This window comes from Xylaria bambusicola (genome assembly GCF_022495145.1).
Source record: "Xylaria bambusicola strain CBS 139988 unplaced genomic scaffold F5B22scaffold_59, whole genome shotgun sequence".
NCBI lineage: Eukaryota > Fungi > Ascomycota > Sordariomycetes > Xylariales > Xylariaceae > Xylaria > Xylaria bambusicola.
Genome location: NW_025953612.1, coordinates 119,690 through 135,073, shown reverse-complemented (window position 1 = coordinate 135,073; position 15,384 = coordinate 119,690). Strand labels below are relative to the sequence as shown.

The following is a 15,384-nucleotide window of genomic DNA, read 5'->3' as shown; positions in this document are numbered from 1 at the left end:
TAGGGAAATAAAATAACACTAGAAAAACATCTGATCAACAAGGCGTTCTATTGCTACTGAGCATGTTTCCAAGGCGGCTATGCTAGGCGCTTTTTGGGGCGATGGGAGCCAATGACGGCTGCCCACCATTCGCTGTCAGATTAACTAGTTGTGGCTATGCAGCAGCTGCTGCTCAAGGCTCGCTATACTCTCTGAGTTTCAGCGTTTACGATAGCTATGTTATACTCTCGAATTTAGGGTATAGAAGTTATCAAGTAAGACAATTATCATCTCTATACGGAGTATTCAAGGCCAAATTAAATCCATTCACCACCTCAACACAGAAACATAGCATAGACAAAGCCCATCTCGTATAACCCCTCAAATCCTATATAAATCATATATTTCCCCATCTTCCCTACCCATCATCAATGGACAAGTAGGTATACGAGTTATACAGTCCTTAATTACAACAATAGGTTGCCCTATGCCCCCTGGTATGTTATCAATCTCGTCCCAATTTCATCTTCACACTACTATAAGAAAATGTACTCCCAAACAAATAAACCAGCCCATACATGCGCCGTCTATAATGCATTACGATGCTACACTTATTAGAATGTCTTTCTCTGTCAAATGTTGTAATCAGTTGCGTCCATCCATCCATCCATTCATTTCGTTCATGCGTCAATGCTAATAATATGAACAAGAAGAAAAGAGAGTGATAAAAAGAAAGGAGATGAGGCGCTGAGACTATGTAAAGTTCCCCAATGAACTCCTCGCATAGAAACCAGCAAAATAACATAATCAGACCTCATGAATCCAAGACATGCGCATGTAGATGGAGCACGAATCAATGCCTCTTGTATTTCTATATATAAAATGTTAGTTATATCCAACATCCGAGTATCTGAAATGATGATGGGAATACTAACCTCGTCTACCCGCCTTCTGTTCTGCGGGTCTAGAGAGTTGGTAGCACCCATCAGAGTTTGTCCGATAGCTTTGCTTGAGCCGATGAGTGGCCGGAATATGATGGTTGGTGCGCGCTTCAATACCGCTTTAGCTGCTCCCTGTGCATTTCCGCTCTCCATCACCTCGCCAGGCACGGCAATAATGGCATCCCTTGCTAGGTTGAGATCACGGGCTAAGCTTGAATACGCACCCCTGAGACCTTGAACAACACCTGTGGGCTGGTCCGCGTATAGGCTGATTTGTTTCGTCTCTTCCGAGTCTGCATCTTCGTCATCCCAGTCGGCAGGTTCTTGACCACCGGGTTGTTTCGTCAGCATTCCTTCTGCGCCTTGGAGCGCATACTGCGTGCCAACGGCTAGCTTCGCGCCCAATTTGACAAGTTCAGTGCCGGTGGTTTTGGCGAATGCGGCAGCACCTTTGCTAATGCTGCGCACAATTCGCCCATCTTTCTTGTATTCCCTGATGGGAATTTCGACCAAATCTTTGAAACCGCTCCCAACGTTAACAAGCGAGCGAACTGGAGCGAGGCCGGCTAGGACACCGGGGAGCTGGTTTCGCTTAACATCAGGCATCCATGTATCATTAAGCGTCTGCCCCAATCTATCAAACCCAGAAGCTCCGTATACAATGGTACGGCGTAATACCATACGAGACTGGTCAAGGACCACGAAATTCATGAATTCCGTAGTATGGCCTGACCGAAGACCGGCATAGTCAACCCTTTTTGGCTTGAAATCAAGGGTCACAGGTATAGCATTGACTTCGGCCCTTTGTATGAAAGGTACATCACTAGGTGAAGCATGAATGGGTTTCGAGTCGTCCTTGAATTCGAAGAATCGCGTGATGAAATCGAGAGCGTCTTGGTCGACATGCAATCGTAACGGAAGAACCGTAGCTTTGAGGACAATCTCGGCTGCAGCGAGCTCAGGTAGAGGCTTCACGTTGAGGATCTCAAGGTGAACCATGCTGGCGTCCATCTCTCGCTCTCCCGCATCCTGATCATAAGTAGCGAATTTTTTCCATGTCGAGGTTGGGACGTGGTCAAATATCACCAGATCTTTAACGCGGACATCGATCGAGCTTTGCGTTTCACCGGAGCCCGGCGGGAAGGCAATCAAATCGACATTGATACCTTTTAGCTCAAACGTAATCTTGTGCCGCTTGCTTCGATTAAGCCTTAGCCTCTTCTTGGGCCTATATGTACCACCCTGTCGACTACCTTGGCGGCTTGGTGTCGCGGTGAATGCTGTAGTTGCAATTGATTCAGTCTCAGTGGCATTATCATTCAACTCTTGATTGATGGCTTGTGCAAGCTCTCGGGGATCTCGATTGGCCGGAATACCGATATAAATCGAGTTGAAGAGAAAATCGCCAATTACTGTTTCCTCTTCCACGATTTCCATATCAGTCCCAGCGCGGGCGCGATCTTGTTTAGATTGTCTTTCGACGGCTGTCGCTTCGATGTTATGAACGGCCTTCGAGATGACATCACGGGTGTGGTCCCAGTCGTAGCCGTCAAAAAGGTTCCAGATAAAGTGAACATCACGAATACGGACGGATAATGGGCTTTTATGAACCATTGTGTCGTTGGATTGGTCATAGGCGTTCTTGGTCGAGTTCCACCGATGTGCTGTTCCTCCTATGACTGACCCAGAACTGAAGTAATTCTCATGAATGACAAGATCGTCATCTTCATCCAAGTCTTCCGGCTGACTGCTAAAATTGGTTAATAACACTCCATCTGTGGTGTCTTGTGCTGTAGTCTTTTCCGATAAGACAGAGTCCGCAAGAGCAGCTTTGTCATCGTAGAACTGCGAGTCAACAGTAAGAGACCCAGAAAGATCTGAACCATCGAGTTCAAATGAGCCTTCACCCTCATCACCAAGCTCGTGAGCAAGAAAGTCGTCATCAAAGTTATAGGCTCCTTCCGCTTGACCGAAGGCATCTGCCGAAATGGAGGCTAACATATCCTGCATAGGAACGACATTGGTCCTATACTTTATCTCTTTCTTCGGAGGCGTTGGTGGAGAGAGTGCATTAGCAAGAGCAATGAGGGTTTGGGTTGAGTCTGCACAAGTTTCCAGTACGAGCAGGTCATCCCGCACCTCAACATCTACCCATTTCGTTTTATCTTCCGGATTTGAGCCAACTTGAACGACAACCTTTGCCGAGGAGATATAGCAGACATCGACAAAACCTTGCTGACAGAGCTCGACTACTTGTGGGGTCGCTGCATTCGAGGTTCGTCGTCTCGATGCTGTAGTTGGACTCTTCGTGTCCGTTACGGAAATGTCATCGATCAATAGCACAGATGCTTTGTTGAAATGCCCCAGCACATTTGCATCGTCTCCCTTGGAAAGAGAAACCTCGAAATGAGTACTCGTTAGTACAATGATCATCTTTGAAGGAAGTCCGAGTGGATTTAGACCAAGTAGACAATCGTGAAGAATGATGTCAACCTTGGTGGGTTTTCCCTTGCTCTGCTCGGCGGGTACAGAACTGGTCGTGGCTTTTCCAGTGATTGCTGTGTGAGCATGATCTCCCAAGTTAGCGACTGACGCAGCAAGAGACGTTTCGAACTCTTGCGGTGTAGCATCTTCTCCAAGGTCTAGCAGGTCCATCAAGGTTGAGACACGATATTCAACATCTAGATACTGCATTCTCAATCTGATGATCGGTTCCATTTCGTCGCCGATTATCCTCATAGTGACGACTGGGCCTTGATCTCCTTTACCAGATGGTGGGACAGAGGACACTAACTGCTCGTTGTGATTGCGTAGTAGAGAGATTCGACCCAACCCCACAGCCAGTAGCGACGGCATTGTAATATGCCCGAGCTCGAGGTCTTTGAAGGAGGATTGTAGAACACCTATCTTCTCACTAGGGTTGATTGCAGCATTTATGTTACGAATAAGTGCCAACGTGAGGAGCCCAGGCCGGTCATCTTCAGGCAAATACTTAGCTACAGTGGACAAGCGCGCAAAATCTTCACCCAGAGTAGTCAAGACTTCGAGTTGTTGAACCTTCTCGACGTTGATGTCAATGTCATCGATATGGATACGCAAAACGGAACCCTTTTTCCGTTGGCGAAGAAGAGTGTCGACCATAATTTCATCATCACTTTGATCAAACTTGTGTTTGGACGGGATAATGAGTTCCAGGAGGCGTTCCAGGTCATTGTCCTTTGGCGTATTCAGGAACTCAACCCGGGTGTTTGTGATCATAGCATGCACTGGCGGATCTCCTAATGACTGTCTGATATAAGGGCCCACAAGCTGAATTTTAGAGATGCCAACTCCAAGGCCTTCTTCTCGACTAACTAGCTTAACGGCGCTAGTGTCTAGTGAGACGCTGCAGTCCTTCCCAAGAAGGTCTAAACGAATTCCTCCCATCCTCATATTGATTTTGTTCTCCGAGTTAGCTGAGATATCATCTGGGCGTATGGGTGCGTCAAATCTAACGCCTCGAGGCTTCTGCGATACCTTTGGCGAGGTTTGCGTTGCAGGGAGATTAGTCACACTTATGGAAGAGTTGAGGTTGAGGAAACCACTCAAACCCCCAAACCAGGTAAAGGTTTCATCTAACCTTGGCAGATCCAACTTCACGTGTAGAGGTAGTGTCTTCACTTCACATCTTGTCGAGTCAGACGATTGGACAACTGTTAATGAAATATCCGAGCCCGCAGACGGGAAAGCATCCCTAACGGAGGAACGCATCTGTATACGTTGATCGAATGAGACAATGTCGTCGTTGGCATATCCGAAGTGGAATTTTCCGACGTTGAGTGAAGTAGTGGTTGATTGTGAAGACTGTGTCACGTTGACTAGAAGATTCTCAAGGCCCATACTGAGAAGAGCGTCAACGTCGAAAGGAGTTGAGCGCGCGCCAAGAAACCGCTCAGGAGTATCCGCTATGCCGGATAATATCTCCAAGAAGTGGACGGAGATTTTTTCGAAAATAATCTTGATAGCAGGCAGGGGAGCTGAGGGTGATGGGGGTTCGGTTTTTGCTTTCGCCTGGCCCGTTGGTTCCCTCAGTGCCCCTAAAATGCGTGTTACAACAGTAGCAAGTAAGAACGATGTAGGAAGATCAAATTTGACTTCTAGTGGGGACAAGGTAGCTTCTATTGAATCGTCGGGTGGACTATGTTGACTGTGTGACCCCGGCGCTGGCGGAGAGGGTTCTCGTACAGAAGCAATAGACTGGGCTACAGATCTGTGAACCGAAAACGCACCCGGGACGTTACCCATGACAGAATAATCTAGCGGCCCTGGCGATTTGACTCGACTTTGACTTGGATCCAACGATGTTTCCGAAGGAGAGGCGAATTTGTAAGGAAACCAAAGATATAATGCTCTCGAAGATATTAATTCCTTGACTAGTCGGGTTGGTCCCTTTGGCGTGGAGCTCTCCTCTGCGATCGGTTCTTCTAGCGGAGTGCCTTGGCGTGTTGGTGATGGGGCAATATGGGCCTCAGCGCTGTCAGGGGTATCATGAAATGAGTCATCCGATACATGCACAGCTTCATGAAGATTGTCCACTGGTGCGCCTGATCTTCGAATATCATGTCCTGTTTCACTGAGGGCAGTGTGGTGATCAGGGGAGGCATCGTTTGCGATAGGTGGTGATTCTAACTGACGTTTGCTGCTCCTCGGAGAACTATCTGGGCCAGAAACGTCCCCGTCCCATGCGCCAGGCATAGATTGGCGTACATGAGACGATGTTGCATGTGAAAATGCACTCATATACATGCTCTCTGCTTCCTCGTGGCTAAAAAGATGAGACTGCGCCAGATTTTGGCTTGCAGATGGCGATAGTTCGCTACTCTGGCTAGATGATAAGGTTGACCCTACCTCATCCCGAATGTCATTATTGGAGGCTGCTCCCCAACGGCCTAATTGCTCAAGCAGATGCTCAGATCGCGCCGCTGGCTCTGGTAAGTCGGTCCATGGAGCTCTTCGAGTCGCCATTGTTGATTGTGCCGGACGGACGGATGGTGTTGTTCTCGGCGGGCTATCTATGGGATTCCTAGATGTGGAGGCTCGTGGTGTTGATGGGGTAGAGCGGGTTTCATCATCGTCAATCGGATTATCGCCCGTGGTCTCAAGGTCGTAAGGGATATTAAAGGCATCTTCGCTATCCATGAGGGGGTGATGATCGACATCATCGAGGTCTGTAGAATCTGCCAAATAGTCATTGAGTGGCGTGGTCGTGGGGATTGTGGTAGGCTCTCGAGATAAGGGTCGATGAGTCGTTGCGATAGGTGAGGTTGCTCCGACAGAAGGCGGCATCGAAGAGGTTCTGGAAAGTGCTGAAAACACATCAGCTTCGGATATGAGAGAAGCTCTGATGTTGTTCAGTTCCACGAATCGCTTTCCTTCTTTATGGGTAGGTATAGAATCCTGCTCTCTAGCCTCGGAGGCTGATGTGACACCCTCGGCGTTAATCCCGTCAATGGCTAGCTGGAAAGTGACTCTTTCGTTTGTCGATGAATTAGCTTCGAGGGGAACTTCGACATCGAGGTGACAAGTTACATGTTTTATGGCAAACTCAAGCCGATCAACTATGCCTTGAATGAAATCAGCAAGGAAAGCGGGTAGTGACAGAGGTTGTCCTGTTCCAAAACCATCGTCGTCCTCGCTGCCGTCATCGCTACTAGCCACCGACGCAGCTAAATCTTGAGTTTCAGCATTCAGTGCCGCTTGAAGCTCTTCCTTCTCTTTGCGAGGCTGGGTTTCCAAAAACGACTGGGCCAAATCGATGGCATGTGGAACGGATTCATCTCGGGCAGATTGTATAGAATTGTTATTATCCTTCTGTTTAGATGTCCTTTTTCGTGCCGCGTTCTGCTCCTCTGTCGGTACGATCCTGAGCTTTATCTCAACACCATCGGCTTCAACGTGTATAGGAGTCGAATAAATGGCGGCGGGGATAGTCACACGCAAAGCTAGGACTTTGGCTTTTTGTATCTCGATCGACGGGGGTAGCTGCAGCAGCTTCTCCAATTTCTAGTAGCGGGCTCTTGATTAGTTCCTGGGTAAGTCTGGCAAACAGCAGGGCTTTGGAAGGTTCCCAACATACATCGATCTTGAGGCCAACATCCTGCCATGTTATCTGACTAGCCTGTCCCCAAGCAACATCGATTTTGTCCAGATCTAGTGCACCGGTCTCGAAATAGTCTAGTTTGAACAAGACATATCGTAGTAGGCGCTTAGGCACGCTCGAAGTCCAAAAGGACTGGAAATAAGCCGCCATGGCAGGCGGTTCTGAGCGAGAACCGAACCACAGAAACAGAGCGGTAAGGAAATGGAAGCGAGGGAGATAATTCAAGTCGAGGAGAAGACGGGTCGAGATCGGCTAGGCGTCACTTTCACCAGCAGTGGCGCGTGAACCGCGTGTGGGGGACCATAGGCTGCTTGATCACGATACCCCAAGATTCGGGATGCGGGGAGACGTGCATGTCGCTATGTACCGGCAGGAGATTAGGACATAGGGAGGAGAAGAAACGGCATATCTTTTATACCTAGGGAAAAGGAGAAGACGACAAGATAGAGAGACAGATAGAGAGAGAGAGAGAGATATGTAGATAGGATATGTAGATAGGGGATGGATAGGCTTGATGGAAACCAAACCTAATGATGTTAAGGTTGAGTGAGTGAGGGAATCCCCTAACCGGTAACAATGAAGCGGGCGACAGGGTGGGTAGGTCGGGTAGGGTGGATGGGGCAGGGGATGACAGCGCTGTGCTGGCGGAGTCGCATGCCCCGATGACGAACATCAGTTGGCACAGCACCCTACCATGCCTTTCCCTAGCAGCTGATGTGGCAGCCCCGTTCAGATCCCGTTCTGCCGTTTCAAGCCAAGCCGAGCCGAGAGCAGGGATCAGAGACCACACGGAGCCGCTGTCGATTCGGACGTGGAGAAGCATTGGCCAGGACCGGCAAGTCTCTTCCTATTTCAGGATGCAGTCAATGGCCATCCATCTAACGATAACGGCGGATGCTGAAGAGCAGGCACCACTTCGGCTCAGGTGCCACATGTCACCCCTCACTGCTGGGCCACGCTATCCCTTATCGATAGGTAGTCAAGAGGGGCCTTACCCGATAACTACCTAATCATACATGTAGACAACACACTGCACCCTGTAGATATGTCTAAGATGTAATAAAATACAATAGAAGAACATCAAATATATCTTCAGTAGTTATAGATAGGTAGCCGAGTCAGTAGGTGCCGGCAGGAAACTACAGATGAATAGGTAAGGATGAATATAAGGTACATCTTACGCGCTCATAGGCAGATCGATGAGATGACTTAGCAGACGCCACCAGTTCACGATAATCAAGAACAAGTATTCGATAGACAAGTTCAACACATAAAATGTATCAATACTAAACTAAAACCTCACCATCTTCAAACAACACGACCTGAATAGCCCCAAAGTGAAAAGGCCCATCATCTATCTCTCAGACACCATCCCGCCTCACTCATTCCCCGCGCATGAACCCTACACCACGACACACGCAAAAAGATAGGTAGGCCGTCAACACCATCAATCCAACCCCTCCTCTTCACAAATCTACACAACCTCCCCCTCAACAGTCCGTCCATACGCAACAGCAATCCTCTTACCCACGGACTCCCCACTCCAATATGCACCCGTAACCGTACCAAGCGCAACAAACGGACTGGTATGCTCGCCCGCAAACCACAATCCCCGCTCCGGCACACCCTCCCTCATACTCTTAACATCCCTATCGCCCTCTTCCAGTCCGACCTGGAAATTACTATAACTGCCGTTGCCCGCAAGTTCGTCATTCAGCCACTCGGTAGCATAACACCCCACAGGCTTACACTCCTCTCTATCCTCTCTATAATTCGGCAGCCGGGAATAATACGGCTGAAACCACTCGTACAGAAACGCATCTCTCTTCTCCTTGGTCGGAATCTTCGCGACTTCGCTCGTTAGATACTTCGACTGATCGCCGTAGGTATAGAACAGCAGCGTGGGATGCGAGTCCGCGGGCGTGAAGGAAGCTAGTTCCACGCACTCCTGGTTCCAGCGGTGCGGGTTCGTTTCGAGCGCGTAGTTCGGCGCGAGGAGCTGGATGAAGCCCTGCGTGTCGTCTTCATCAGAGCCCGACGGAGACCGCCAGAACGGCGTCTCGAAGCTGATGTACACTTTCTCGAGACACCCGTAGCCGATATTCCGGATCGCTTGCGCGAGTCGCGCGGGCAGTGCCGGAGTGAAGGTCTCGGGGTGGCGCTTCAGCCAGCCGAGGGGCGCCGTGAAGACGACTTCGTCGAACTCGAGCGTCTCGCCGGACTCGGTGTGTACTTTCAGCGCTTCGCAGAGTTCGTCGTCGGTGGTCTGGACCTTGTTGACGACGGTTTTGTACTTGAAGGCAGCTCGTTCGACGGCCGGCTTGGCGACAGCTGCGAGGATTTTCTGATATGTGTCTGAGCAGAAGAGGTTTTCTGGGGTCGCTAATCAGTGAAACTTATTCTGTTCATGGATTGTAAGGGGAAAACATTACCGCCGTCTATACACTCTTCCAGCCAAAAGTACTTGAGGCTCTGACTGAAGACTGTGACACCATGAAATCAGTTATCTCTCCTAATAATCCCATACACCCCCAAAAGGCCCGAGGTATCCCATTTAGACTGGAGAAGACTGTTCTCATGGAAGTCGGTCACTGCCAAGATAACTCACCGTGGTTTCCAACATAAGCACCCCACGATTCAGCAATCTGAGACATGATTTTCCGCTTCTTCTCCCAATCTGGTGAGTTTTCCGGTATCCTTCGGGCGAGCTCTTTGTTGAAGAAATCCAAGAGGCTCTCGTCTGGACTGATGGTGCTAGTATTTCGATTGCTGTGAGTGAAAGCAGCTCCTATTATCTCCCACATCATGTTTGAATAGACCTCTGCTTCATGAGGTGGGAGCATCTTGCCAGTCTCGTCAACGACGGATGTCTTGGCAGTCCAAGAGCCTGTCAGCGTATTGGTACTTTGGGCGAGTTCCATGATTGGATTGTTATTCGTTCCGTGAATCCAATTTGGACCGGCGCTTTACGTAGACGAATAGTTGTTAGCATAATCTGATACGTCAAATCAAGATCTTCGATCGACTTTGAGTGAGTGTTTATTATATATGACACTGGGAAGAGGCCGAAGTATGAGATAATGGAAATGCCACATACTCGACAAGATGTCCAGGTGTAAGAGAAACTTGGTGGACACGGCCACCGAGTCGATTTCGGCCCTCGATCATCGTTACTTCAAAGCCATGCCCAATGAGGATATCAGCACAACGCAGGCCGGAGAGCCCAGCGCCGACGATGCCCACCCGGGGTGGACGGCCAAGGGTTTGCGCACGGCGCTAATGAAGGTGTGAGTCTGATGCTGCAAAAAGCTGAGGAGAACTCATCTGAGCAGCGACTCCTAGGAGAGGGCAGGGCAAAGAGTCGGGCCCATTATTTCAGCAGCCGCAAACCAGTGCTCCCAACACGCTCCCACAAGTTGAAGCTTTTCGAGCTTTCGGTCTGTGGAAATGTACCTTGCCGATCTTAGCCGCCATGTCAACAGTTCCCGACATGTCTTCTTGTAGGAGCTTCTGAACGATCGCGAAGTGACGATACGCACTCAAATCCTTCCAAATTCGAGAGTGTCTTCGTTCTGCAGCACTAGTAAATGAAACGGGATGAGCATCCATATTGACTAGAGTTTATGCAATTGCTTCCGAACGGGGATAGGAGTAAATTCGAAGATAGGAGGCGCGTAAGTGAAGAATCACGAGGACTCAAGAAGGAAGGGTAGACAGATGCAATGTGATTGCGAGGGAGTTCCGTCTTTGAAGGGTCTTTGTCTTTGAAGGGTGAATGATGGTGTGATGGCAGGTATAGGAATGTGAGTTATGGTAAGAAGGAAGGATTTGATGCTCGTTCTTGGTTGTATTGGGTGAGCTTGGTGAAGGGTAGGTATCGTCACATCATGGCAAAGCTCAGAACAAGAACGTCCGAGGGCAAGCGTATATATAGCCAAGAAGCATTAAGAATTTGGGGAAGACTTGGCTTCTTGATTATCGTAACCTTGATTGCCTAATTGGCAAGCTACGGCCGTACAGATAAGAAGATGGAGGGTATCTGATCAAGAGACCAGAGACACAAGCATAGGTAGCCGTCTGGGCATAGTCCCACGGGGGTGCGGGTCAAGCACGAAGAGTAGAGCCGCACGTGGGTTGGGTTCTTCTATTCTGTTCGCCCACCAGAGAGAAGCGCGTTACCCTCGCATCTAACCGGGTCTGTTCTATGAAGGCCGGCCCAAGTGATGGGAAAAGTGCGCGTATGAGGCTCTCAGAACACCAAGATATGAGAGGACGGCTTTACAGTCTCACACGAGGTGACCTCAAGGGGCACAGGGTTGTGCCCCCACTCAGGGTGTGTTGAATCATAAATTGAGACATACGCTTACTGCAGGGACCTAGAGAATGGCAAGAAAAGAGTCAACCTACCATAGATGAGAACACAGCCGTATCACCGCCGTCGTCATGAATCTGAACCAGTCGGAAAGACCAGCAATAGGAGTGAAAGGTCGGCGTCACTTTAACATTCACGAGGTCATTTCTGCCGTGGAAAATGCCTCAACCGGTGCGATATGAGAACTGACCAGGCCCTTCGGAGGGTTCCGGGTTCCGAGAGCAGGATAAGCTAGAAGACCTACATTGACAGATGTAAGTAAGTAAGGGCGTATGTTGGTGATTCGGCAGCATCGCCATGTTTGTGAGAGGAACTCTGGTGACACGGGGTGATGTGCTCGCCAGCCAGTTGGGTCTACATGCAGGAGGGCGATATTCCCATGGCGAGATTTATACCTCATATGATACACTGAGTATACACCTCGGAACCAGCTTCTTTGATCTTCCAAGATACTAGATTAGGTGCATATCACTTACTCTCCAAGCATGGGCTGTCAATTAATTGTTGTTACACGTCTCTAGCCAATAGGATGCGTGAGCTCGCAGAGCAAGCGTTAGGGTGTCGCAAAGCTCGGCTAGAGCAAATGATTGGTGGCAAGTGTAAGATTTGTGTCGATTAGATATATTACGAAACTTGGACGAAGAGCGGAATGGCTGAGAGCTTGGTCATGAATAGTGGTCTAGAATCAAGTTGGATACAAATCCTGGCGCACAGAGAGTCAAGATCGGGATGGATGGAGGGGTAGGTACTTGATTCCATTTTACCCCCCCCCCCCACCTTATCTAATCTAATCTCTATCAGCATCATACTCGACTTTCTATCACGCGCAATTTATTCTGTGAGAAGAGCTCGGCGATAATCAGACAAATAAGGGTTGCTATCAACTAGTCTCCACGTGTATGTAGCCCGAAGTCTGACTCCATTCACCTATCACAAGGTTGCCAACAGGTTGTCCTAATATTTTTAAGATAAATGCTGATTCTACAACACAATCACGACACTAATGTATTACGTACTCGCCTGATATTATTTATTAACCAGTTCGTTCTGATTGATCTGTGTATTGTCGTTTGCTGAGTAGGTATGTATCTAGATTTGATGCTGATATTTCCGCCTATGTATTTCCTTCATACCCGTACACACGGTTTCACCTGTACGTGTAGAGATGGTCACTGATCACGCTACCTCTATATTGGTGATACTCTTCTCCTTCGTCCCACCTTAGTAGGTAGCATCTGGTCGTGCAGAGAGACCTCTAATGCCTATATCCGCACATAGTAGCCTACTACTACGTACGTACTTCTGCAGTACGTGTACATACCTAGGTAGGCTTTCACAATCGTCAATCTGCCCATCTCGACCCTCTTCTCGACCCTCGGCCCCTCCCTCCTCACACCAACCAGTGCGAATATCAGTCAGGCAGTATCCACCAGATACCCCAGAAACCTGCCCAGATCTTAGGTGAGAGTCCGCGATACTGACTAACGAATCCAGCATTAGCTTCAACGCCTGTTTCCGGGGTTCCGTCGACGTGAATCAGGTCGGGGGCCAATCATGAGTCGCCCATATTCTGCCCATATGCAATCCGCAAGCATGGCGGTGGGGCCTCCCGTGCTTGAGCCGAGGCTCGCGGCTACCCATGGGAATGTGGAGGTACTTCTCCCGCAGTTATCCCATAGTAACAGGGACAGGTACCTCCCTCTCTCTGCTGACGTCGTGAGCGAGAGAGATGCCAATCATTCAACAGGGATGAAAGTCCTCATTGAATTCTCCATTCCCAAATACCTAGGTACATACCATGTAAATACCGAGGGACAACCTGTTCTTGTCCCTTTTTAATCCAATTGTATTCTTCTCTTCTCTCTCTCTCTTATTCATTGTTTTCCCTCCTATCATTTCCATTTCTTTTTTTTTTTTTTGTACTGTAGAGTGAAGTACGATCACACTCCCACAATGACCAAGACATTCACCCGCGACGAGGTCGCCAAGCACAACACCGAAGACTCGGTCTGGTTCATCGTTGACAGCAAGGTATACGATGTAACCGATTTCGTCGACGCTCACCCCGGCGGCGAGTTCGTCCTCCGCCAAGTCGCCGGCACGGACGCGACCGCCGCCTTCTACAACCTGCACCGACATGAGGTGCTCGCCAAGTACGAGGACCTGCAGATCGGCACCGTCGAGGGAGAGAAGCCCACCGTCGTGACACCACAACCCGGCGACCTCTCCCTCGTCCCCTACGGCGAGCCCCTCTGGCTCACCCCAGTCTTCAAATCCCCTTACTTCAGCGAGAGCCACCGCAAACTGCAGAGGGCGATGCGCGTCTTCACCGACAAGTACATCACCCCCGAAGCCCAGGCCCGCGAGGTCGACGGCAAATACATCAGCCAGGAGCTCGTGGACCGGATGTCGGCCGCCGGCTTATTGCACATGCGGCTAGGTCCCGGCAAGCACCTGCACGGCATGAACCTTTTAGACGGCGCCGTACGCGGCGAGGAATTCGACTACTTCCACGACATGATCATCTGCCAGGAGGGCGCGCGGTCCAACGCCCGAGGCTTCCAAGACGGCCAACTAGCCGGCATGGTGATCGGCCTGCCGTGCATCATGAACTACATGAAAGACGAGAAGCGCAAGAAGGAGCTCATGAATGAGATATTCAGCGGAAAGAAGTACATGTGTCTCGCGATCACCGAGGCCTTCGCCGGCTCGGACGTAGCGGGTCTGCGGACGACGGCCACGAAGACGCCCGACGGCAAGCACTACATCGTCAACGGGACCAAGAAGTGGATCACCAACGGCGTGTACTCGGATTACTTCATCACAGGCGTGCGGACAGAGAAAGGGCTGAGCGTGCTGATCATCCCGCGCGGCGAGGGCGTCGAGACAAAGCCCATCAAGACCTCATATTCCCCGGCCGCCGGCACGGCATACATCACATTCGACAACGTCAAGGTCCCAGTCGAGAACCTCCTCGGCGAGGAGAACAAAGGCATCTACGTGATCCTGAGCAACTTCAACCACGAGCGGTGGAGCATGGCCTGCACCTCGGTGCGGATGTCGAGGACAGTAGTAGAAGAGTGTCTGAAGTGGGCGCATCAGCGCATAGTCTTCGGCAAGCGATTGATAGACCAGCCCGTGATCCGACAAAAGTAAGCCTTTTCTCCCTCCCGTCTCCCACCTCTCATCCTCCCTCCCTTCTGCCCTATAACAACAACCACAAACATAAATACTAACTTCCCCACTCCCAGACTCGCCAAAATGATAAGCCTCGTAGAATCGAACCAAGCCTGGCTCGAATCAATAACCTACCAAATGTGCAACATGCCCTACAAGGAGCAGTCCAAACACCTCGGCGGTCCCATCGGGCTTCTCAAGATGAGCATCACGCGCGCCGCGCACGAGATCGCCGACGAGTCGATGCAGATCTTCGGCGGCCGCGGCCTGACGCAGTCGGGCATGGGCCGCGTCATCGAGATGTTCCACCGCACCTACAAGTTCGACGCCATCCTGGGCGGTGCCGAGGAGGTCCTGGGCGACCTCGGCGTGCGCCAGGCTATGGCTAAGATGCCCAAGAACTCCAAGCTATAATCGATTGAATTGATTGATTAGTGGATAAAGAAGAGAAGAGGATCTAAATGAAGCAGAAAGTGTACAGTATACCCTAGCCTAGACGATATGTCGTCCAAGATGCGTTTTCGTACAATTTTTCACAGCATGAGCGTTGCATATATAGGAATTTAAAAAAAAAAACAAAAAAAACATGCACAAAACCATAGACAAGTTGTATGAGGATATTAGCATGAATTGCGACATACTACCTATACCTAATAAGCCGCTGGAATATTTAGACCAAGCTTCCCAAGTTAGAAGAAGTACTTAAGTATAGTACACATGCGATAAGCCCTGATAAGTAAAACATCTCAGCTATCTATATAAACGATTCAACTGGC

At 49.7% G+C, this 15,384-nt stretch overlaps 3 protein-coding genes across 3 annotated transcripts; 1 reads left to right on the top strand and 2 right to left on the bottom strand.

Moving 5' to 3' along the window:
- Positions 1 to 754: 754 nt before the first annotated feature.
- Positions 755 to 7,343, bottom strand: F5B22DRAFT_455591 (ATG C terminal domain-containing protein). The gene is made up of 3 exons (XM_047972006.1): positions 7,036 to 7,343; positions 915 to 6,962; positions 755 to 850 (listed from the first exon to the last, which is right to left on the bottom strand). Exons 1-3 carry the CDS (start codon positions 7,207 to 7,209, stop codon positions 833 to 835), a joined length of 6,240 nt encoding a protein of 2,079 aa, XP_047826541.1. The 5' UTR covers positions 7,210 to 7,343; the 3' UTR covers positions 755 to 832.
- Positions 7,344 to 8,533: 1,190 nt separating this feature from the next.
- F5B22DRAFT_639313 (flavin-containing amine oxidoreductase) lies at positions 8,534 to 10,668 on the bottom strand (the record flags this gene model as incomplete). The annotated part of the gene is made up of 5 exons (XM_047977699.1): positions 8,534 to 9,432; positions 9,492 to 9,542; positions 9,668 to 10,023; positions 10,157 to 10,335; positions 10,513 to 10,668. 5 exons carry the CDS (start codon positions 10,666 to 10,668, stop codon positions 8,534 to 8,536), a joined length of 1,641 nt encoding a protein of 546 aa, XP_047826540.1.
- A 2,488-nt stretch (positions 10,669 to 13,156) lies between these two features.
- F5B22DRAFT_455484 (acyl-CoA dehydrogenase-like protein) lies at positions 13,157 to 15,272 on the top strand. The gene is made up of 2 exons (XM_047972005.1): positions 13,157 to 14,583; positions 14,683 to 15,272. The coding sequence occupies exons 1-2, from the start codon at positions 13,385 to 13,387 to the stop codon at positions 15,020 to 15,022; spliced, it is 1,539 nt and encodes a 512-aa protein (XP_047826539.1). The 5' UTR covers positions 13,157 to 13,384; the 3' UTR covers positions 15,023 to 15,272.
- The last annotated feature ends 112 nt before the right edge of the window (positions 15,273 to 15,384 follow it).

Bases quoted from the DNA above. Each gene is read 5' to 3' on its own strand.
- F5B22DRAFT_455484 (XM_047972005.1), top strand. From the start codon at position 13,385: ATGACCAAGACATTCACCCGCGACGAGGTCGCCAAGCACAACACCGAA. The intron at 14,584-14,682 runs GTAAGCCTTTTC...CCCCACTCCCAG, and splicing joins CAGCCCGTGATCCGACAAAA to ACTCGCCAAAATGATAAGCC.
- F5B22DRAFT_455591 (XM_047972006.1), bottom strand. From the start codon at position 7,209: ATGGCGGCTTATTTCCAGTCCTTTTGGACTTCGAGCGTGCCTAAGCGC. The intron at 6,963-7,035 runs GTATGTTGGGAA...GCCCGCTACTAG, and splicing joins ATGTTGGCCTCAAGATCGAT to AAATTGGAGAAGCTGCTGCA.